Source organism: Ambystoma mexicanum, chromosome 9, assembly GCF_040938575.1.
Source record: "Ambystoma mexicanum isolate Mex_15411 chromosome 9, UKY_AmexF1_1, whole genome shotgun sequence".
NCBI lineage: Eukaryota > Metazoa > Chordata > Amphibia > Caudata > Ambystomatidae > Ambystoma > Ambystoma mexicanum.
This window is the reverse complement of record NC_090931.1, coordinates 887,605,779-887,630,984: the sequence shown is the minus strand read 5'-3', so window position 1 is coordinate 887,630,984 and position 25,206 is coordinate 887,605,779. Positions and strand designations below refer to the sequence as shown.

Sequence of the window (25,206 nt, the reverse complement as noted above, 5' to 3'; positions counted from 1 at the left end):
TTCACATCATTTAGTTGTTTGTAAGCTTCTTTAATATAGTCTTGTTTGTTCATAATGACTATATTGCAACCCTTGTCGGCTGGTTTGATTATATATTTATCCAGCTTCGCAATCTCTGTTAGTACTGTCTTTTGTTTTTTCGACAGGTTGCTCTTGGGTTGTCTGTAAATCTTTCTTCTCTCTTCTTTCAAGTCGTCTATGACTACATTAGCGAAGGCTTCGATGTGACTGTTTTGAGCACTCAGTGGGTTGAATTTAGATTTGCATCTTAATTTGCTGGTGGACGGCCAGTCTGTGCAAATCCCTAGTCTTTCCAAGTTGGTACCTGGCTCATTGCTTTCTGTATGACTCTCCTGTTCCAGATCGTCAAGGATTATGAGAGTATCCATCTCGGCAATGGTGATTTCTGTTCTTCCCTCTAGAATGTCTTTTGGCTTTTTTTTAAACATAGAGGTAGCAAAAAACTTCTTGAGCCGTAATTTCCGAATAAATCTATCCAAATCTATTCTGGTTTCCACGTAATTGAAACTAGTAAGTGGACAGAAATTAAGTCCCAGTTTTAAGATTTGTTCCTCGTCTATGGTGAGGGCATGATCAGATAGATTGATGATCTGCTGTTTAGTCATAGCATCCCTCACTTGGTTATTCATTTCCCAGAGCGCAGCGATCTTGATGGCATGAGACTGTCTGAACTTATTGCCCCTCTGCCCTCTCCTTGTTTTTTTCTTCCCCCTCGTCCTCGTCCTCTGGTATTTTGTGCTCCTCCTCTGGCTTTTTTGTTTTTTGTCCGTCCATCTTGGCACAACAGTCTCATTTCCTCTAAAAAATTCAGGCGTGTTATGGGCTCATCTTCTTCGCCTTCCGTCACATCTGATTCCGAAGTAGAGGCTGACGGGTGTTGAGGATCAGCATTTTGCGCCACGGAAGCCAACGGTGTTTTCTTTGCTTTGTGCCGTATTTGATCGAATCTGTGTGCAAAAGTATAGACTCGACCTTGCTCATAGTCACCTTTGTCTCTTAGAAACTTCCGTTGCTTTCTTAGTTTAATTTCTTCCTCAAAGGACTGTAATCCTATTTCAATGCTAGCATTTAGCTTTTTTCCTTCTTCTGTTTCCTTTATAGTTTTCAATTTTTCTTCCAACTCTGAAATTTGTAGCAGGATTTTAGCGCGATCATTGCCCGCATATTTCACCAACAACTGCAGGAATTTTTCTGAACAGTGATTGGTCGCATCTCCCCATTCTTGCAGCATTGCGGGATCCTGTTCTTCAAACGATGGTATGGTTAAAATGCGTAACCCACGTGGTATTCTACCCACGTCGAGATCATTTTGTAAGGAGTGCTCCTCCCACCATTTGCTGATCTCCTTTTTCCGTAGCTTTTCAAGATCTTTCAGCAATGTTATTTCATTGTTGTCGTTGGTTTTATCTGTTTTAGGTACATTCTTTTGCTTGATTGTTGGCAAGGTTTCATTGAACAGTGAGCTTGCCTGTTCCTTCTCTGCTGCTATATATATATATATATATGGGATACATTACTCACCGTAATCGTATTTCTGATGCTTGTATCTGCTTAGATTCACATGCTGTGCATAGGCCGACATCTAGTGGAAGCTGCGGAGTATTACAGTTTGTTTTTCGAAACTCGAAAATGGGCGTCGACACAGGCGTGCCAGTAATACTATCCCTAGTGTGACTTCCACTGTACCCAAGATCCCTCACGCGTCTAGGATCCTCAGATTGTATTTTTTCTGACATGAGGAAGCATGAGGAGTAGCGCGAGTACAGATAATCCAAGCAGATAGACAGAAAGGTAAGACTACAAGCAATCATGCGCCTTCTCCCGGAGGGGAGGAAGGGTGGGTTGCATGTGAATCTAAGCAGATACAAGCATCAGAAATACGATTACGGTGAGTAATGTATCCCTTCTGAGGCTTGTGGAATCTGCTTAGATCACATGCTGTGCATAGATTAGCGAGCAGTACCAGAAGAAGGAGGTGGGATGTGAGAAGGGTCATGAGCAAACAGGTGTCTTAGAACCGCTTGTCCCACTTGTGTATCTGTCTTGGAATGAGTGTCAATGCAGTAATGCTGAGTAAAAGTGTGAATAGAGCTCCAAGTAGCTGCTTTGCAAATGGTGTCGAGGGGAACATTTGCAATGAAAGCCAGAGTGGCCCCAATGCCTCTAGTAGAATGGGCCCTTGGCGTAAAAGGCAGAGTCTTTTCAGAAAGAGAGTAACACAGCTGTATACAGTTGATGATCCACTTCGAGATTGCGCCTTTAGAGACGCGATCCCCCTCTCTGCCTGTAGCTACGGAGACAAACAGTTGATCTGTTTTCCTTAGCGGTCTGGTTTTATTTACATAGTAGAGGACCGCCCTACGCACATCAAGGGTGTGTAGTTTCACCTCAGCTGAGCTTTGCGGGTTCTGGAAGAAAGCCGGAAGCTCGATGGACTGGTTTACATGGAACTTAAATATAAATTTAGGTGAGAACCTAGGGTGTGTGCGTAAAACCAGTTTGTCCTTGTGGATAGTAAAGAAAGGATCCTGCACTGATAGAGCCTGAATTTCACTGACCCTTCTTATAGAGGTAATGGCTACTAAGAAGGCCGTTTTATAAGTCAGGTGTTTGAGACTACTTTTATGCATGGGTTCGAAAGGGGGGCCCATGAGCTTAGCTAGCACCACATTGAGGTCCCATCCTGGCGGTGGGTTCCAAATAGGAGGGTGAAGTCTCTTTACTCCTTCCATGAAGGCTTTAACTACTGGTACTTTCCACCACGATACTTTGTTATGGGATGTGGTGTAAGCCGAGAGGGCTGCCAGGTGTACCTTCAGAGAGTTAAAAACCAAGCCTGCGTCCAGCAGGTGGAGCATGTATGTTACAACGTTGGAAGGAGTGCAATCAACTGGGTTGATTTGTTTATTCTGGCACCAAATAACAAACCTTTTCCACTTGTCAAAGTAACAGTGCCTTGTGTTTGGTTTCCTGGATTCTTTTAGGATGTCCATACACCTCTGTGGTAAATTGAGATGGCCAAACTCTATGACCTCAGGAGCCATGCTGCCAGGTTCATTGAGTTGGGTTCCTGGTGCACTGTTTGACCTTGTTGCTGGGACAGTAGGTTGTACCAGGCTGGGAGTTTGATGGGCTCGCACACCGCCATCCTGCGTAGGTGTGGAAACCATGGTTGTCTCGCCCACATGGGAGCAACTAGGATGAGCGTCATCGATTCCTTGTTCATCTTGTACACCACCTTCCTGATGAGAGGAGTTGGTGGAAAAGCGTACGCAAACATCCCTGACCAGTTCATCCACAGAGCGTTCCCTTGGGAGTCTGGCTGGGGAAACCTGGATGCAAATCCTGGGCATTGTTTGTTTTCGCTTGTGGCGAATAGGTCTATAGTGGGGAAACCCCACTGAGAGAAGAGATCTTCTACGATATCTCTGTGAAGGACCCATTCGTGTTCTTCTGGGAGGGAGTCTCTGCTTAGGGCATCCGCTAGGGAATTGAGCTCCCCTGGAACATGTTGTGATGACAGGAAGATGTTCCGTCTGAGTGCCCATATCCAGATTTTCTGGGCAAGCTTGGACAGATTTGGCGAACGAGTCCCTCCTTGTTTGTTCAGATAGAACATGGCTGTCGTGCTGTCCGTCCGGATCTGCACCGACAAGTTTAGCAGATGGGGCTCGAACGTCCGAAGCGCTCGGAATACTGCCAGAAGCTCTAGCAGGTTGATGTGGTTCTTGGCTACTGAGTGAGACCAGAGACCCTGAGCTGTGTGGTGGAGATGGTGAGCTCCCCACCCAGTCAGGCATGCATCTGTAGTCACCACTGCCTGTACTTCGGGATCGTAAAAGGGTTTTCCCCTTGCGAGATTCTCTCTTGTCCACCAGTGTAAGCTCTGTACGAGTGTTGGCGAAACGACCACTAGATCGTCCCACTGACCACTTGCCTGAGACCACTGTTTCGCCAACCATTCCTGCATGGGACGCATGCGCAGACGCGCGTGGGGTACCAGGTAAATGCATGACGCCATCATGCCCAGTAACCGCATTGCTTTGCGTACCGTTATTTGTTGACCTGACTGATAATGTTGAATTTGCAGTAGTAAATTCCGAATTCTCTCTTCCGAAGGGAAGGTCAACCCTTTGAGTATCTAGGATTGCTCCTAGGAACTGTTTTGAGGTGCTTGGCACCAGACTTGACTTCTTCTCGTTGATAGAGAAGCCCAATTCGTGGAGGAGGTCGATAGTCCTCTGAATGTTTGACCTGCAAATTCCTGGGGTTTCCCCCGTTATGAGCCAGTCGTCCAGATAAGGGTACACTGGGATTGCCTCCCTGCGTAGGTGTGCAGCTGCCACCGCCAGTACCTTGGTGAATACCCTTGGTGCTGAAGCTATCCCGAAGGGCAGTACCTTGAATTGGTAGTGGCGACTGTCCACCTTGAAGCGCAAGTATTTTCTGTGCGCTGGGAGCATGGAAATATGAAAATAGGCATCTTTCATATCCAAGGTTGCCATGTAATCCCCCTTTTTTAGGAGGGGGATTACCTCTTGTAGCGTGGTCATACGGAATTTTTGGGGCTTGACATACTTGTTGGCAGGCCGTAAGTCCAATACTGGGCGCATTGTCAAATCTTTCTTTGGCACAAGGAAGTAAGTTGAATAGATAACCTTGTTTACCTGGTGTCCTGGGACGAGTTCTATCGCGTCCTTTTGTAGCAGAATGGCGATCTCCTCGAGAAGGATCTTCTGATGTTCTAAGGAGTGTATTCTTTGTCGTGGAGGGTGGTTCCGGGGACGCTGCAGTAATTCTATACAATATCCTGTGGACACTGTTGACAGCACCCATCTGTCTGAGGTGATCCCTTCCCAAGCCTGGGTGAAGTTGGAAATGCGTCCCCCTACTTGGGTTGCGTGAGAAGGGACCCTGAGCTGAGCGTCACTGCTTTGGTGGAGGCGTGCCACCTCTCTTGTTGGGGCTGCCTCTGCCTCTTCCACGACCTCTCTTGTTACCCCTGCCGTAACTTTGGGTAGACTGCTGGTTGTTGTTCCATTGTGTACCCTGTCCTTGGGCATAGTTGCCTCTCTGTGAATTTTGGCCGCGTGGGCGACGAAAATTACTGTTCCCCCTCTGGTTAGGGGGTTTGTTGGTAAGCTGGCCAAGGGATTTGAGAGTCTCGTATTCGTCCTTGGCATTCTTAAGTGCGTCTTCGACCGCTTTCCCGAACAATAGATCGGGTTCCACCGGCTTGTCTATTAATGAAGCCTGGGTTTCTGTTTTGAACCCCGACTGCCGTAACCACGCATGTCTCTTGATAACAGTACCTTCTGCTATCAATCTTCCTGCGTTGTCCACGGCGTCGAAAGTTGCTTTTAATATGCAACCAGACACGGCTCTCCCTTCTGCCGAGATCCGAGCTAACTGGCCCTTTAACGGTTCAGGAGCAGAGGCTATGAGCGCCGCGACCTCTTCCCATTGATGGCAGTTGTAACTTGCCAACAGGGTGGTGGAGTTTGCAATCCTTGCTTGGTAGGCGGACGTTGAGGCTACCTTCCTGCCAAACCCGTACAGTTTTTTGCTCTCCTTGTCGGGAGGAGCTTCTGACGACGATAAGGGTGTTCCAGCCCTCTTCCGAGTGTTGGTAACCACTAGGGAGTCTGGTTTAAGATGTCCTCTTATATAAAGAGGGTCAGACTGGGCTGCCCGAAAAAGTTTTTCGACTCTGGGGTTGACGGCTCTGGTGAGGTTAGGATTCACCAGGGATGGATCTATTCTACGTTGGATGGATTTAAGGATAGGGATGGTCTGAGCGACCGGCCTCCTCTCTCCCACCAACTCTTCTGCAAAGTCCCTTTCCTCCTGTACACCGTGGGTGTCTATGTGAAAATGTTCTGCTGCGCGAGCGAGAACTTCATTAAGGAGGGGCTGGTTATCAACTGGCGAGTCGGTAACTGGGGCTTCGCTCTCTACCGGGGAATCTACTCTGTAAATTTCCTGCTCATCTTCTACCTCCTCCAGGTCCTCATCATCCGCATAGTATTCAGTCCCGGTTTGTTCCTCCATAATTTCAAACTCCTGGTCCCCTTCAGGGAAAGGCTGTCCTTGGTATCTGGGGTGTGGAGTAGAGTATGGAGTAGAGTAAGGCTGCACCTCGAAGGGTTCAGGTCTTTCGAACCGGGCCTTTTTACTTAGGGGGATAGGATCAGAGGAGCCTGAGGGTGTGGCCCCTTGAGGGTCATACGAAAGGAAATGTTCTGGGTTTTTGTCATAAAAATCAGCTAAGGAAGACATCCTTGACATGACCCTGTCTATGTCTTCACTGGACCATTCTTTGGAACAGGGTATGACTTTAGTAGGCAACTTAGAGGACTTATCAAGGGTACTCTTGCTGGATGTTGATGTCCCAGTAGATTTGTGTTTGTCTGTCTGCTTAGGGTGGAAGGATGGTCTTACAGGAGTGGAAGGCTGTGCTTTCCGCTGTTTCCCCCCCTCCCCGTGCGTGGAAAAATGTTTTCCCTGCCCCTTGGAGGCCCCAGAGACTTTCGACGCCTGGCGTCGAGGGTCGGGAGAGGTATTTGTGTGCTTCGAGCGTGGGGCCTCGCTGGTGTTAACTGCGGCCTCGGTCTCCTGGAGCGCGGCCTGGGGGTGGAAGTCGTCTTCGTCTTCCGACGATCGAACTTCCGTTAATCTAGGGAGCAAGGCACTCTTGGCAAGAGTGGATGATTGCCTTGCGTCATGAGGCGATCTCGATCGAGAGCGCCCAGAGGACACCGAGTCGGACCGTTCTATCTGTGCCTCTTTCCGAGAAGTCGACGTCGTCGAGGTTCGGTTGGATTTAGTGTGCTTAGTGTGTGTAGGGTGTGTAGCGCTTGCGTCGCCGGGGGTCTTCCCCATAGCCGCCCTGCCGGACAACCTTCCGAGGTCGGGGACCTGCGCTCGGCAGTCTTTCGACGCCGTAATGCCCTCGCCGTCCGAAAGTACGGCATCGCTGCCATCGCTGAAGGCGCCCTCCGCTGCCATGGCCGCCTGCCTGGCGTGGTGGGCCCAACGCTTTGTCGAACGGTCCTTAAGTGTCTTAGGCTTAAACCTGCTACACGCTCTGCAGTTCGCTTCGGGGTGGTCCCTCGGCAAGCAGAGATTGCACGTGGCGTGCCTGTCGACCCAAGGGTATTTGCGGCTGCACTTGGGGCAGAATTGGAAAGGGGTACCCTCCATACGCACCTTGAGGCAGCGGGCTGGTAAGTGTAGGAATATATAAGGTGTACCTATATACAAAGAGTGAAGAGTATGTACCACCCCCCACTCTCCCTACTTGCAGGGCCAAGGCCAGCGGCCTACTAGGCCCAGATCCGTTGTGCAGCAGCCGACGGTCGATGTCTTCTCCAGCCGTCGTCGAGTGTCGACGTTGGGGTGGTGAAGGATGTCAATAAATAATTTTAAACTTCAATAATTAGCAAAAGTATGGCTAAGGCCAGGGGACTCCGCAAGATGCTTCCGACCAGTATGGCGGAAAAAAAACAATCCGAGGATCCTAGACGCGTGAGGGATCTTGGGTACAGTGGACGTCACACTAGGGATAGTATTACTGGCACGCCTGTGTCGACGCCCATTTTCGAGTTTCGAAAAACAAACTGTAATACTCCGCAGCTTCCACTAGATGTCGGCCTATGCACAGCATGTGATCTAAGCAGATTCCACAAGCCTCAGAAATATATATATATATATCAATTAAAGTAACTAACAAAAAATGCTAAATGGACACGATTGGTCAGGCGGTGTGGTGCTGTGGGTGGCATCTCTTCCTTCTGGTTGGCTGAGTGGCTGACGAGATGACGGACGTCAAATATCTTGTGCTCCACGCAGGTTAGGGTCCGGTCACTGTGGTCACTACCTAAGCTAATATGTTGCATCCGAAAAACACTAAATAACTAATTATCTAAACATTTTATGTGACTTTTCATATTTCTTACACAAATCACTCATAGTTTTTATTGTTAGTACAGTTGGGTCATTCGTGGCTTTAATTGGAGGCCTTGACCTTTATTGTGTATGTAAAATGAGTCAAGCTGCGTTTCACATATCTGCTAAGCTTTAGACCTATTAGTATAAGTAAAAACATATATTGTGGTAAGATGCTTAAGGTTAGTAGTGGTGTGTTGGGTGGTTTTCGCAGCACAGGTGAGGGTCTGGCACTTGAAAGAAATACCTTACAGGGAGCGCAGGGTCAGGATGGCAATAAATTGCTCTAAATGGGGGTGGGTGGCTTGCACGTTTATGGGGACGAACGAGCAAAAAGTGCTTAGCTTATCCTGGTTCACATGCTGGCAGTGATCTCAGAGGAAGAAAACTATCATATTTATTGTTGCAACTTTCTCAGGCTTCAGCGTGAGAATGAGAGCGCAGAGCTTTCCTTCACAAGGGGAGTGCAAGGGTGGGGGCCAGGCAGCTGCCTGCGCGCCTTGTGTGTGTGTGTGAGTGTGTGTCTCTCTGTCCCTGGCTGCTGCGGTGGAAGGGGAGCTGAGCATTGCTGTACTATTGCAGTGAGACCTGTTTACCCAAGATGGAGTCGAAAGGGGGCACAAAAGATGGATGCCCCGTGTCCTGCTCAGTAGTCCCATCTATGTAGCAGTCAACCGTGGTTAACTTTACATAAGGGCAAGGGGCAATCCCACTACCGGAGGCACGTGGTCCAAGCCTTGTACTGAGGAGTGTACGGCACGAGGGGGCCCCTCACTCCCATACACATTCCATACCCAATTAAAGTATTTTTGAATAAGTTGGACATTAAAATAGAGTTGTTATGGGGTAATGGGAGGCAGAGGGTGTCCTTTGGGACATTCCAATGACAGCATCGGGATGGATGGTTGTCCCCTACTGGACTATGAGCTATATTTGATGGCAGCACAGCTAGAGGGGGTCGGAAGGTAGGATGATTCGGGGGAGGTGAGGCTGTTGCTGGGAAAGCTCCCGACACATCGACACGGAATTGAGTTACTATGGGAGCCCATAGGATCGGTGGGGTGGAAGAACATATACAGAGTTCCGAGGATGGTGTGGAACAAGTACAAAAATAACTCCAGGAATAAGAGGTTATAGTCCCAGCCTCCCACCAGGGTTCGATCAGGAATTGTGGACCTTGGCGATAAATATAGGTTTCCCTAGGTTACAGAGTGGACGATGCCACACGCTAGGTCTTTTTGAAGAGGGTCGGTTGTTCACGTTTGAGCAATGGAGGGAGAAATGTGAGATGCATAGGGAATCATTTCTATTGTATGCACAGGTGGTGAAGAAGATAGCAGCTTTGTGGGAGGGGATTCTGCAAGAGCCAGGCACAGACCCGGAGCTAAATGCTAGATTGACACTGGAGGGGAGCAGGGGATCCATCATGCATGTATATGGGGATCTCTGATAGGGAAAATCGAGAATAGACCTGACAGTTAAGGGGAAGTGGGAGAAATATAGGGGAGGAATTAGAGGAGGGAACATGGATTAGGATTTGGGAACAGGTAAGGAAAGTATCTAGAAATGCACGCTTCCGGCTGATCGAAAACAACTTCCTGCACAGGGTCTTCATCACCCCATTAAGGTGGCATGCCATGGGCTGTGGGGCCCTGCACACCTGTCCCAGATGTGGAGAACATTTGGCAGGATTTTGGAACATGGTGCGAGACTGTCCAGTGATCACGACATTCTGTAGTATGGTGATGGACAAGATCAATGCACTGGTGCGTGGAATGTATGAAGGCCTTACAAATTGTTAAAAATCCCACTAGGCCTTAGTTTACAATCTCACCCCAAGAGAAATGCACTCGCCCCAAGGGGACCCGTGACAAAATATTTACCATTCCTTTTTTTGTAAAATGGTGCATGTCGTCATAAGCACCCCCCCTACTTGATGCAATGCTGCCAAGCATGCACAGTGAAACTTACATTTGCCACTTACTGCAAACCAAGTGTGTTTGCAGTAAACGGAAAATACGTTTCTAACATACCCATACTCGCCAGCAAGGTTGAGTATCATGCAAATGGTCCTCGCCTTTCATAAAAAAAAACTACTTGCCAATGCTAGTGGGCTAGTAGATTTTTTGAGCCCTGGTTTGGGTGTACATCAATGATTTGTTTGCTAGTGTTGTTACCTGGGAAAAAGAAGAGGGATAAGACCAAGAGAAAAATGGTGCCGTTTTTTATTAATACTAGCCAAATGGTGCATCGTCATTTCCTGGAAACATCCAATGGGACCGGTCTGGGTTATAGATGTGCAAAGGTGGGGATTTGCAGAGATGTCTGTATTGAGAACACAGAGGCAGGAGGAAGAGGGGGGCAGAGATGATGGAATGCTTAATGATTTGACATTAACACCAGATTTAAAGTCGCCCTGATCAAGGCAAGGAGGGATGTTGAGATGGAAAAATTTACAAAGGTTGAACTGTGGGTCTCTTGGGAGCCGGCAAAAGGGAGGCGGGAGAATAGAGGGCGGGGAGTGGAGGAGCACTGTGTGGCATTTATGCTGGGATATGCATTGCAAAGTTTGCAGAATACTCTGGATTGCTGCCGATTGATGGTAAAAGTAATTACGAGGATGTGAATGAGATGGAAAGGGTAAGAAATGAGGGGGAGGGGTTGAATCAGTGACTGGTGATTAAAGGGAAGCAATATTCGTGCTGGCAATTAAGATTTGTAAATGTTCAGGTAACGTGGTTACGTTATCTGTAATTGTTTCATTTCACCATGAAAATAATAAAACAGGCGTTAAAAAAAACAGTCAAGTCGTGACTGGAACAGGAGACCAAGAGATTCTCAATCGGGAGGAAGGCAGATGGTGTTGTCGGACAGAAACCGAGGAAGTCCTAGTCTGACGAGCAGAGGGGAAGAAAACCTCAAGGAGAAGCAGGCAAGAACAGTGGTGTGACCCTGGACAGGTGGACTGGTGAGTAGTCCAACTACACCAAGACTTTTGCAGCCTTGAAGCCGCAGAAGAGTCCAAAACAGATGGAAACTAGCAACCAAGCTGTCCTGACAATGTACGAAGTCCTGCTCCTGCGAAAAGGCCCGGTGACACCTACCATAGAAAAGCAAGGTAACATGGTTGGTGGAAGGCCCAGGAGGGAACACAGCAATAAGGAACACTGTCAGCCCACTCGTCACAGTGAGTGAACCAAAGTTAAGAAGAGTAGCAAACACTCGAGGACTCAACCTACTCATCCCATCGAGTGGTCCGAAGAGAAAAACCATTGTGAAACCCATCTTACTTGTCTCAGTGAGATAAGAACTGGACAAGAGAATTAGTATTGGGCCTACAATAAGAAGAGCAAGGAGAAAGACAGTGAATCAGAAGAGGGGAATAGGCCAACTGTCTTATGCACAAAGAATTGAAGAACTGTAGCAACAGAGTACTGCAAGGGCCAAACAAAGAGGCAATCAGTCTCCCTAATGGAACCAGGAAGAGAAAGACAGATACTGAAGAGAGATCTTTCTCAAGGATTTCCAAAGCTAACAAAGCTGAAGAGGAAAGGCCTGCCAAGGGAACAAGCAGGTGAAACCAGGACTGAGAAAAGTCCCCTACAAGAACTAAACCAATACTTCACGAGATAGTCCAGCAATATCTCAATATTGCATACTAAAGCTGAAGAAGCCTATCCAGCAGAAGGGAGTCATTCGCCTGGACTTTTCTGGTTTTCTACTAGTTGTAGGGATAGAGTAGCTTAGAGTTGGACTGAGGGCAGACTGTTTACACTTTTGGACTTCACATAAGACAACAAGCACCTTAGTTTGGTTAGGTAGGGAAACCCATAGACTAGGGTTAGTGAGGCATTTTTACTTCATTATTTAAATAAAGAATCTTGAAATGACAAAAACTGCTCTGTCTCCTACTTCTGGCCTACCACAAAATCCTCATTAATAGATCGTACACATCATGGGTTACATGATTGTTTCGAACATGTTTTATAGCAAAAGTAACACTGCACAAATATAAATAGTATTTGTAGTCCTGGTCAGACTGCATTTTTGATAGGAAACTGTAGCGATTTACCTTCGATGCTCTGACCAATTTGTTGCAGGCACTGCATCTATATAAATTGTCATCGTCAAAGAGCTCTTCTTCCACATATATGTTATACAGCGCTTCTTCCAGGCTGGACACATCCTTCACAGCCACCGTCAGATCCAGGAAATCCTCCTGCACAGAAACCCAAAGCTTCGGACATTCTGCAACCAAGCAATGGTCTGAAAGTGGGTGGGGGCGTGGAGTTCACAAACAAAGGGTACACAAGAAAGGCTTATATATCCATTAGGTGGGACCAGGGGCCAAGACAAGTCTAGCCAGGGGTTGAGCCATAGACAGTAATGTAAGAGGCTGGGACAAAGTAGAACCCATTAGCTGAGATTATTTAATAGTAATGGGTTGACACAATCCAGAGGTAGAGGTGAAGGCTAGTTTGTTTAAGGCCTCCCTCCCCCTAATTGTTTCTTTGGAGGAGAAGTAAAAGCAGAGCAGAAGTTGTTTCAGGAAGGTCAGAATGGGGAGACTACAGGTACAGAGGCGGGAGTAGGAAAACATAGGGAGAAAGTACAAGCAATTTAAGAGAAAGAGTCAAGAACAAGATACATAGAAGAGGAAGAGAGCATGAGAGGAATTTAACAGACAATGGTTTAGGAGATACAGAAGCCATATTGATATTTTATTTCTATCGCGCTCGTACACAAGTGATTCAGAGCGCGGCAAGGGAGGGGAACAGGGGAGAAAAAAACAGCGATCTTACCAGGCCCAGTGACATTGGGAACGCGCAAGTGCATGGGATAGGGGGAGGGGAAAAGTGCATGGAAGGAGTAATAAGTGGAAAGTGCGAAGCAGAGGAGAAACAGATAAATAACAAATAAATAATAAAGGCAGCAAACAGTGGTAATGCAGCCAGCAATTTGCAAATGCTAGGTTTAAGGCAGCAGACAGGGTAGGTCTGATAATTGCAGGAAGAAAAAGGGGGGGTGGCTGTATGGGTACAGATACAGACCCCAGTGCAAGGGGTGGCCCGGAGGCAGTGTGGGAGGGTGGCAGGGTGAGCAGGTACCTGGACCCGAAGGACAGAGTGTGGCCAGGTGCACAGTGCCAAGAGAGAACAGATCAGCAGGGGAGAGGTGGAGCGAAGGTAGAAGAAAAGAGGAAGGTCTTGAGGTGCTTCCGGAACCAGAGATGGTTCTCCTCAAGTTTTAGAATGGCAGGGAGGCTGTTCCAGAGGGAGGCCCCAGCTGAAGATAGATCTACCCCCAGCTCGTTTCTTTGAAAAACGACTGACCCTTAGGCAGTTGGAGGTAGAGGAGCGAAGAGCTTGAGAGAGGAGGTATTTGTGGAGGGATAGCGGAAGGTATTTTGGACCCAGGCCCCAGAAAGCCGTGTGGACAATGCAGAGGGTTTTGAATTTAATCCTTGCATCCACTGGGAGCCAGTGGAGAGATTTCAGAGCTGGAGAGATACGATCCCAGGGCTTGAGGCCAAGGACGAGTCTTGCAGTCCTGTTCTGGATTATTTGCAGAGGGCGGAGAGTAGGAGGCAGGTAGATTTAGAAAGAGGTTGTTACAATAGTCCAAGCTAGAGAGAACCAGAGCTTGGGATACCATGAGCTTCTGGGGGAAGGAGAGGAAAGGCAGTGTACCTCTGAGGAGGTGCAGTTGGAAATTCGACTTTTTAGAGACCTCAGAGAGAGATGTGGGTGGAGAAGGAAAGGGTGGAGTCAAAAATGACCTTGAGGTTCTTAGCCACGCAGGTGGGGGTAGGAGGAAGGCCAATGGAGGCCGGCCAGACAGTGAGGGGAAAGGATGGTGAAGGTGTGCCGATCAAGAGGATCTACGTCTTGCTGGCATTCAGACAAAGATCATTGGCGGAACACCAATCTTGAATGGTAGTTAGGCAATCAGAGATGAGAGAGGGAGCAGAGGTAACAGAGGGCAGCCTGAAAATGAGTTGAGTGTCGTCAGCGTAGCACTGGAAATTTGAGCAGAAAGTGGCAATGCAGTGGGCGAGAGTTGCCAGGTATTGGTTGAAAAGCCAGGGCGGGAGGTTAGACCCCTGGGGAACACCACAGGTAGAGAGGAAGATAGATGAAAGGAAGGACCCAAGTTGGACCTGGGAGGGTCGATCTGAGAGGAAAGAGGTCAGCCAGGCCAGAGCCTGATCAGTAATACCCAGGTTTTCACGGAGACGGTTGAGCCGGATGGTATGGTTGACCGTGTCGAAGGCAGAAGAGAGATCAAGGAGGATGAGGACAGAGGGAATGCTAGAGTCAAGGATGGAGAGCAGATCTTCACGGATGTTCAGGAGAGCAGTTTCCGTGCTTCTGGCAGCTCTGAAGCCAGACTGGTGGTCATGGAGACAGCCAACAGAATTGGAATGAAGGTTAAGCTGAGAGTTGGCCAACTTTTCCAGGAGTTTGCCAAGAAAGGGAGTAATGGAAATTGGGCGATAGTTACCTGGACAAGAAGGATCAGCTGTGGGTTTCCTGAGAAGAGGATGCACAAAAGGAGTGCTTCAGAGGGGAGGGGGGTTGCAAAAATCAGCAAGGGCCGGAGCAAGGGTGTCAATGTGGTCCTTGATGGTTTTAGAGGAACTGGGATGAACCTGTTTTGACGAGGCTTTCATAGATCAGACTTGTCTGGCGACCTAGTCAGGGGTGAAAAGAGGAAAGGACGAGAAGGATGGTGGGAGGGTGGCTAAAGGAGGGTCAGCAAGCACCGATGGAGCGGGGAGAGGAGGGCTGTGGGTGGAGAGAGTGGACAGGATGTCCTGGGTTTTTGACATGAAGTGAGAGGCAAGGGCATTGCAAAGAGCCTGGAGGCAACAGGAGGGGTAGAGGCTGCAGCAGGGTTGGCCAGCACCTTGCAGATTTTAAAGTGTTTGGCCGAGTTGTTAGATGCCGCAGAGACACGAGCTTGAATGTGGACTCTTCTTGGTGAGGACAGAGTCGGTATTGCCTTTGTAGCAGGCGACAGGCCAGTTTGCCAGAGGATGAACAGGAAGTCCTCCATTTCCTCTCACCTCCCCTACACTTACGTTTAAGTGTAGGTAGGTCAGAGTCATACCAGGAATTGCACTTGGCTTTGGACTTCTAACAGATCCTCATGACAGAGGCAAGAGCATCAAGCGGAGCAGATACAGGGATGTGTCAGGATGTGAGACAGCCAAAGGTGGAGAGGGTGTGGGGGGAAAAAGTGGCGGCAAAAGCCTCAACTGGCACACGCTTCATGGGCCGGATGTCCGAGAAGGTAGGTGGCAGTGTTAGGGTAGGCTTTGCTTGGGGGAGAAGAGAGGGAGAGATGAGATGAGAGGAGGGAGTGATCGCTCCAGGAGAGAGATGAGTGGTCAGAGGGATGGAGAGGGGGAGGTCAGAGGCGACCAAGACATTGAGTGTGTGCCCTGCAGAGTGAGTTGGGCCAGAGGGGAGGATGGACAGGGAGAGGGAGTCGCAGAGGTCACAGAAGAGTACAGAGGAGGAGCAAGGAGAGTCTAAATGTATATTTAGATCACAGAGGAGGAGGAGTTGAGTGGTAGAGGCAGGGAGGAAGGAGGAGAGGTCTGCCCACTTTAAGAGAAATTAGGTGATTTGACCAGGAGGCCGGTAGATGGTAACCACAGTAAGAATGGGTAGGCGAGAGAGAAAGCCTACAGACAAGGCATTCAAAAGAGGAGTAGGTCCGAATGGGAATGATAGAGGCAGGAATCCACTCGGGAAATATCAGGGCTACCCCCACCGGACCGGGAGGATCTGGGTGCTGAGAGGATCTTGTAGCCATCAGGGAGGAGAGTGTCAAAGCTTGTGACAGAGCTGGCCATGAACCATATCTCAGTAAGACCAAGGACATCAAGGTCTAGTTCTTCAAGAAGGTGGCAGATGTCAGGAGTGTTTGACGGCAGAGCGAGAGTTTAGAGTGGCAATATGAAGAAGGTTACCAGCCTTAAAGACCTTCTGGGGAGGGGTACAGGAGATGGGGAAGAGGAGGGGACAGCAGGAGATGAGAGGAAATTGATGAGGTGAGGGAAGCACCTATCAAAGAGGAGGAGAGTGGCCTGAGGGCCTTGGACCATGACAGTACCATTTAGGTAGACATTAATGATGACTTTAGAGGAGTCGAAGGAGGCCATGAGAACTTCCCAGCGGGTGCCACCATTAATGGGAGAGGAGGATATAGGGCAGAGCACAGAGACCATATGAGGAGTCCATAGATCTGGCAAAGGAAAGAGGATGTCGGTAAGGGTCTGTCTGGTGGAAGCATTGGAATAGGTGTCGGCGATGGGAAGACCAGGGTTAGAGGCCAAGATATCCTTTTTGAACTTCTTCCTAACAGACTTCGTGAGAAGGGAAGGATAGTCACTGGAGAAGCAATTGGAAAAGATAAGAGAAACAGAAAGCACCATTGGGGTGGAAGTGAGGAGAGGTTGGAGATACTGGGGAGGCTAAGGCAGGTAGGTGTGGGACAAAAGAGTGGTGAGGTCACTGGGCTGGCAAGTTACAAAGAAGAAACAGTTTACAAGCAAAATACAGAGAATTTCACAGTGCCATAGGAGATATTGGGTTCATGCAACACAGAAAGAGCATCAGAGAACATTACCTGTCTTTCACTGATGTTACCACACTCCTTGCACACAATTTTGTTAACCACAGTTCCGTGATAGAGCTGATTGATGAGGTCATGGCCTGAAGTGCCCACAAGGGAGCTCTCCAGGGCACAGAAAAGAATGCGGTTGAGCTCTTGCACATCATGCTGCCTGGTTTCCTGCGACACAGTACGTAGAAGATATAGGAATGGTACATATTAGATTGGGAACACAAAGGCATGTGAACCAAGAAGACAAACTAAACAGAGGGTGCCTCCTCTCAGTTTTGACAGCTCTGGCAACCTACAATACCTCCCTTCTGTGCACTTAACCAGCGCAAAGACTTGTGAACTGCCTTGGTTAGAGCAACAAAGACAGTGACATGAATGGAAGATGCCTTGAGCATCAGGAAAGCATGTGTGATGCATACAATGCCTCCAGTATCCGGACCATTGTTTCAATATTTCTTTCTATTACCAACTGAAAACTCTACTAGTTCATCCAAGAGAAGGGAGCACCCTTTTAAGAAAAGTGGGGAGGCAATATAGGTCTTAACAGCCACAAACTCAGTTATGGGGAGGTGTAAAAGAGGAGAGTGGATTTACCCAGCGATTCCCTTTTTTCTCAGTGCTGTCCCAAAATCCCTTAGCAATCCTCCATATCATTATTTCCAGGGTAAAATCTCATTATCTTTGACAGAGTTGTCGGAAATGTTTACTGGGATGCCACAGGAGTCCGGTCAGCATTGAATAATTTACTAAATGGGCTGCTTAAAATCAGATGCATAACTTTCTCCTATTCCACACCCTCCCCCCAGATGGGCTGTGCCTCTAAGCGCTTCTCACTATTGTTAAGCAAGTCAATAAAGAAAGTAGGGTTTATCCAATAAAAAGGTAGTCACCACTGCTTACCTCATTGTCACCCCACCCAAAGCTATCAGTCAGGTCAGAGGTGGACGCAGCCTGCTGATTGAGAAGCAAGAGCTGAGCAAAGAGACGCTGTAGCTGCAAGGGAATGATGCGCACCTGCGAAGACATAAAAGTAAATACAAGGAATATTAAATAAAGGGAAGACTTCTGCAGATGCAGAATTCCAAAACCCACTAGCTAGCCCATGAAGAAAAAGCAGAAAGGGAGCACCCCCTCATCCCCTCCAGGACTAATGAAACAATGACCAGGCAGGGCATGGCCCAGATCCTGTGCATCAAACCATTTTGTTTCACCCGCATGTCGCTGCCAGTTGAAGATTATGTTTTTTGCTGTGAATCCTCACTCAATGAGGATATCAAATGTTCAAACCTCTTTGGCTAACACCTGGCAGAGGCCATTTCAATGCAAGCTTCATAATGAAGATCTCAACCATCAGCTGATGGGCTGAGACCTTGGGGAGTGTGGATAGTACGCCTAGTTACATTTATTTCTGGTCTCCGTTATGTCATCTAGCAGGGCGGACAACTTGCAAGGCTAACAGTACAGAAGGTTCAGCTTGTTACCCTCTTGCATGACTATTTTTATGTTTCTTTGCAGCTAATGATAAATTGAAAGTTTGTACAAGTGTAACCTTACAAGTCCCCAGCAATCTCTGTAGTAAACAAAAAGTGGAAATGCAAGTTTAGCTTGTTAAAAACAGGTTCCAAGTAAGGCAAGGCTGGAGATTTACAGAGGAAATGATTAAGTGGCTGAAAATCTATTAACAGCAGCAATACAAGCGGTTTCTTCAAGTTACATTTGCACTAATGCACTTTAGGTTATTTTATAAACTGCATACATTCTTCAGATTATTCCCTACATCCCCTCCTTTAAAAAGCTTGGGAGTGGCTGCTCACACCAACACACAGTATTTTGACACTACTGTACTTTATAGCAATATTTAGACATGCTGCCCTTTTTTAAATCGATCAAAAGGGCAACACATCTTGCACTATTGCGGTCCTAAATGCTCCCTGAAACATAGCTGTTGCAGTCATGCAAGAGGCTGTATTATTTCCCCTCTAGATGTCTCCTTGACACTCAACAAGGGTTGAAGAGCTTGCACCTGCAAGCCCTTCAAAAGTGCACAGTAGTGCACCATTCTCGGGCATGCTAAGACGCATCACAGTCAAGAGTATTGGGGACAAAGAGAGAGGACACGCACAGAGGAGGAAGCAAGCTGCCAAGTGTGCACAGTTCAGGCCTCATCAACGATGTGCCCATTTTCTTTTTTATAATTCAGCCATTTAACAAAAGGCACTAGTGAAATGCCAATGGCATGCCTTTAAGTGGCCTGAATCATTTAATTGACTAGACTAAAAATACAACTATCACTGGTAAAAGCTGGTGTAGCCCATCATGGTGAACATGGACTAGAAAGTAGGCATTTAAAAAACTTAGCCCTCAAGTTCAAGAAGGGCATCGTTTTTGCCGAAGGGGACCAGTTCTGTCATGAATATGTCATTACACAGATTTTAAAAATTGCCACAATGCCCAATTCGAATCCTACTTTATGACCAATAAGAATATGAGACTTGTACCACAGAAGACCATCATTAGGCAAAAGGTGTACATGCATATTTCCTTAGTTTGGATAATTTTGGTCAACCAATGATTTTTTAACCGACATTTGTTTTGGGAAGCCATCAGCTGAAAACGATACATTTGTATACATAAAATATTTTGTAGGGATTGTGTGTGGAGAGAAGCTGCAAATCTCAAACTACTACAACAGTCTGCACCATCAATTTTCTGCAAAACACACCATGGGACTTGCAGTCATGGGTCACACAAGCATTTTACAAGATATACATTATGTGCTTTCAACTAGATTCTGAAAAGTGAGTCCACCAATCTGTTGACTTTATTTCTATCCTTTACGAACCATCAGGTCTTAAGTGCCAGGACAGGTGTTAATCCATGTTCCGTACCCCTGCCCCTTATATCAAAGGTCTTTTTTTACTGGTTAACTCAAGGGTGTTCCAATTGTGGGCCATTTGCTGCACGGGTTCTCCAGATGTTGAACATCTGTGGCCTCTGTAAAAATCACCTCTATCCACCACAAAGATCTCTTTGCATTTCAGGTTTTGTTCTTGAAACATTAACGATAAAGCAAGATATGGTTGGCTGAGGAGAACAAAAGTTCCCAAAACGCCAATGTAGACAGAATTCAAATGGGTCCCCAGTTCCGTCCCCCATACACGACCATCATGGATACAGGGCCAGTACTTTAAAAGTGTAGTATCAGTAGTATCATTAGACCAAACGCATGTTAAGAAAGATTTCTCTTTTGGCAACTTTACCTCCATAGTTCTATGGACCCTCACATGTTGGCTGCTTCACTCACCTGGCCTTTTGCTCATCAATACTGGGAATCTAGGTTTCCCTTTACATTTTTTACACTTTTATAACTTTCAAACATTGCACACAGCGTCTTACAATGTAGTGCAATTGGATTACTTTTTTAGCAATGTCAGATCCCCGAGTAAATAACCAGCATAATTCAGGCCTCTGGGAAGATTACCAACATGTTTGTATTCACAATTACTTACTATGTGCTTCACTTTCCATTTATGTTATTGTTTTATTATTTATCAGTGAAGTTGTCCCAGAACATGGTTTGGGCCTTAACTTTAGTTACAGAATACTGGTGGAAGCCCAAGCCAAGATGGAGGAAAGGAACAGGAGTTATGATTGGTGGATGGTAGAACAAGGGTCTGGGCTGAACATTCTAAACTGCCTTTCATTTTAGATTTCAAGTATGCAGGTAATGTTTTTTGTTTGCTCCTGATTTTTTGGGCCTAGGCATTTATTAATAACTGAGTATATAGGCATACATGACCATTCCACAAACTACCCTGTGCAGAAGTGCTAGGGTATAATATGCAAATGGGAATGTTAAATATTTGCTGGAGATATAGACACACACCTAAGATATATTTCGTGTCAAGCAATATGCAAAATACAGGGAACAAATTAATTGAATAGCAAGTAATTGCAGGAGGCAAATAAATAAGGAGACCTTAGTAAACATTTTGTTATAATGTACAGCTTATGTTGAATACGTTCTCTCAATTCGCACAAAATAAGAATTTTATTTTATTTTTTGTCAGATATCACATGGGATAGAGAATAAAATAAAGATTATAGTAAATTGTATACATGCCTAAAACTGCAGTGCGTTTATGGCATAATACCACAAGTAAAGTGAACATGCGGGCATATCCATCATGTCTGCAATGTTAATACGGGAAATGTTTCCCAAAACATGGCTCCCATATGGAGCAGTGGCAACAGAGGTCCGACAACGTCTCAGGGGTTCCCATAGTGACGCATCGCAACAACTATACAAAATGTGCCGGTGTCTCGAGCAATATCCAGAGAGCCGACGCGTAAGACTGACAGAGCTTCGTGCAACTGGTAAGTGCAAATGTGATACTACAATCTAGATCTCACCTCCTGAAACGGACTATAATCGCCCAGATCGCCCAGGGTTTTATAATCGCGAGGAGAGAATTTGATTTCAGCATACTCACAACGCGCTCGAGTAGCAATACTGCGTTCCAGCAACCGAATGCTTCCTAAACCCTTTATGACTCATGTAGAAGTTCCTCATTAAACCAACTAATAGCATATCTAATAATGTTCACAACACAACCTTATTAGATGGGAATAGCAAAGGCAGCCAACTTTTTACCAAATACAAATCTTATGTCCAGAACAGGACATGCAGCCTGTATGGACAGTAATCCTGACTTATGTAAATACCTATTCAATGGAACAAAATATACTCAGCTATGGCAGGACAAGAATCAAATTAAAATAATATCTGTTTGCAGGGATTTGAACCCATTAATATTCTGGACTGAACTGAATTACCAAGGATTGAAGGGTAAGCATTTGTTCAACCCCCCAATATAAGACTAAAAAACTGACAATATAGACAACAAATAGATTATAAAGCTATTTTATTGGATAAATTGTACAGATCGAGTAGGCAGTTCCAAAAAATAAGTATAATGGTCTATCCGCATACAAGGTTTGAACATAAAACCAGACAATGAATCTGGCACATAATTTACGCAAACAACTATAACCTTTGAACTGAACATGAATATGATTTCAAGGTTTGTGTGCTTCTTTTTTTGACACCCCAGACCGATAACTAATTATGTTTTTTATATTGTTTCTCTTCTGTTTGTATGTGTCTCTGATGTTTTATAATGTTTCTGACATTCTATTTTATTGGATTACTTTTCGATTATTATATCTACCATTCTTATTATGTAACATTGTCTTGCAATTGATTGAAACCATGCTTTTCGGCATGACATCTCGTACGATAATGCAATTCACAATGTATTATCTGCCATGTGCAAAATGTTTTGGTTAATGATGTAATTTTTCAAAACAATCGGTGCATTTTTGACAATATCGTAAGGATATGAAAAATAATTATGCCTTGATTTGAGAAAGGCCAATCGGCAGAAAAAACGTGTCATCTGGAGGGCACCACAATAAGAATGAATAAGCACAATACTATGCAATAAATAGTATTGTGCAATTTAACCACTTGGCGCTTGTCTTTTTTGGAGTCTGGAGATCACTACCAGTCCAAGCGGTTTTTGGGCTTTTTACCGCCTAGTCTTCAATAAGTCGCGGCCTACAGAAATATTTTGAGAACACTGATGAACAGGGTCGCTGAGTAAAAAAGCAGTATCTAAAAGCACTTTGGCTAATTTAATATTAGAATGGTTTGCAGCTCATAAGCTACTGCTTGGAACATTGGTCCAATGGTATCCAGTGATAATGCCGCCTAGGAAAAGGTTGCCAGGTGGCGACATTGCCCCAAATTTGCACGCCTGTGAAAATCAAGCACTTTCCTCAAATATTCTAGGACTGGCGTTAGAATAGAAAATAGTACCGGTCGTAGAATATGTGGCTGAAGGCTTTTATAGGTGCAAGGAAAAAAAAGTCACCTTCCTGGTGACTTTTTCCCAGGGGACATTATCACACTGAACTGTGCGAACATTTACCTATCAGTGCACGCACAGATGTTTTGCCCCTTTTAGGCTTTAACTAGGCAAAACAATCTTATTAGACATTTGCAAGACCAAAACTACGCCAATTGTACAATCAAGTCCATGGATTGGTCACACAGACTGAGACTTCTAAGCGCTATAATTCAAACAAAGTAGAGTATCTGAAACAGAGTTTCAAAATTGCAAGGTAAGATTTATTTTGCGCATATCATACACTCGAGCGGACTTCAGGTTCATCCACGACCAGTATTTCATGGAGAGTGGAGAAGTGAGTGCCTGAATCGTACACAGTGCCTCATTTTATACAGAAACGAAGCCTGCATCAGCATAGGTCAGCTGTTATTCATTTGCAAAAGATAACACAAATATGTTCAGACGACATATACAATGTTACCCTAATCCCTACAAGGCACAACAAATTGCATATTCAACAGATGTTATGTCAAGTGTTTCCACTTTGCTAATGGCTTTAATTACAAGCTCTTTCCGCCAGTTCAAGAACGGGGACTTATGTTTGAGGCCTTTAACATAGAATCCACTTGCCCTCGGTTGGAACAATGGTCACTATTTGCACAACCTTTAAAAGATACCTTTTGTGCGTTTCACAAAGTGAAAGGGCTGTACACTATGACTCATTGTGTAACTAACCTCTGCATAGTGCAGTCAGTCTTTACTTAACATTTAGTTAAGAGAATGGAACCATATTGGAACAGCCTATCTTACTTCGCGAGATACCTTAGACATGAAGGACGGGTCCTCCCAAGTTTATAAGTGAAGGCCAGGCAGCTAAAACATGCCCTGTATATGGATCCAGTCTTTTCTTGTAATGACTCACAGAGGGAGCCAGGAACACATTTCTATTTTGTTTTTACTCAATGACTGACAAAAACGACCCCATTTTGAATATTCACTAAAAGAAATGGATTTTGATCACAAAAAGGGATTAGCTCAGGGCTAAGAAAATGCATATTATTATATTCTAACAAGTCCACCTATCTCAAAACATTTATTTAAAAAATAATGACCTGTTCCCACGATAGCTGTGGATTTGCTAAAGTCTGCTTACATGCGTCACAGGTCTGTTCTTAAGATGGAAGTGAGAAATTTGCCGTCATTCCTCATCCACTCATGTTAAATGGCTTCCTTTATATCCCATATCAATGTTAACTTGACCTTTTAGAATTTGTGCAGCGCGTGTATTTCACAAATGCTACCCCCTCTGGATTGTTTTAGTTGTAATCAGGGAATTTTTTTTCGTAACATCTGCCATTGTCTTTACCATGAATACAACAAAAAAAACAATCCAGAACATATGATTTCAGAAATACAAGTGCTGCACGAATACTAAAAGATAAAGTTAAAATCGATATGTGATATAAAGGAAGCCTATTTGACACGGGTGGATGTTAATGTTAAAGGATCTTTGTACCGCACACTATCACCACTGGAGTGGTCCCCTGGCGCTCTAGCAGATCTGAAAAGGAAAAGGGGTGGGGATGAGTTAGTGGGAACAAGCGGGATAAGTGCAAGAGAGCAGTGATGTGCCGTTGGCAGCTTCAGTTCGGTTAACACTGTTCACTGAGCTTGGGTGTGCTTTCCAGGCGGTAGCCGTTGTGTGCTCTTGTGCAAAGCTATTTGTGGTTTGTTTTGTTGTTGCGGTGTACTGAAGTTTGTGCAGTTTGTTGTGCTTTGGGGTTGTGGTTGTGTTGGGTTAGAGTTTGAGAGGTGTATGCAGAGGGGTGAAATTGTTAGTGGGTTGGTTATTGGCCTGGCTTTCTAGAAATGATATGTGCTAAATTTCCATGTTCTTTCTAGATGTGGCACGTGAATATCTCTCCATTTCAATCTAGATCCGGCACTGGCTAATAGTCACAATCCTCTCTATATATGACGCACGCCAATATTCACAATTCTCTCCAAATGTGGCACTGGCCCACCTTCAAAATCCTGTGTAGATGCGAAGCAAGCTAGCAATCACAATTCTATCTAAATGTGTCATTGGAAATATTCCCAATGCAGTCTAGATGTGGCAATTCTATCTAAGAGTGGCACTTGCTAACCATTTACAATCCTATCTAGATGTGACACAGGAGAATGTTCACAATTCAGACTCAATGTGGTATTTGCTATCATTCTCAATTCTGTCTGGGTCTGGCGCAGGCTAATGTTCACAATTGTGGCACTTGCTAACATTCACAATCCTATCTCGATGCGACGCAGGCTAATGTTCATAATTTTATCTAGTTGTTAAGCAGGTTAGTTTTAATGTCCTATTACGATTGAGTTACAAGCAAGGGGCACCCATACCGTGTAGTGGGATTTACGCCCTCCCGTAAAAGGAGAATTATCACTTTAAGCAATACTTGAGAGAAAACGTGGAGAAGGAGTTTATTCATCACTCTCAGCCACCGGCAGCATCTCCATTATTCTTTGTGCCCACGAAGCATAACACTGTAAGGACTTATATCGATTATATGGTGTTAAATAGGATATTGATTATATGGCGTTAAATAGGATACCATCTAAAATCATTATCCACTTCCCTTAATATCAGTAATGCTAGATCAGATCCAAGGAGCTACCGTTTTGACAAAGTTGGATT

General features: G+C 45.6%; 1 protein-coding gene across 4 annotated transcripts in view; it reads right to left on the bottom strand.

Moving 5' to 3' along the window:
- USP40 (ubiquitin specific peptidase 40) overlaps positions 1 to 25,206 on the bottom strand; it is a 2,045,603-nt gene that overhangs the window by 1,725,949 nt on the left and 294,448 nt on the right. For all 4 annotated transcript variants that reach the window (XM_069616007.1, XM_069616010.1, XM_069616008.1 and 1 more), the window contains 3 exons: positions 17,506 to 17,619; positions 16,609 to 16,773; positions 12,041 to 12,187 (listed from right to left, as the gene is read on the bottom strand). In XM_069616007.1, coding sequence (XP_069472108.1) covers positions 12,041 to 12,187; positions 16,609 to 16,773; positions 17,506 to 17,619 — 426 coding nt within the window. The remainder of the gene's footprint in view (positions 1 to 12,040; positions 12,188 to 16,608; positions 16,774 to 17,505; positions 17,620 to 25,206) is intronic.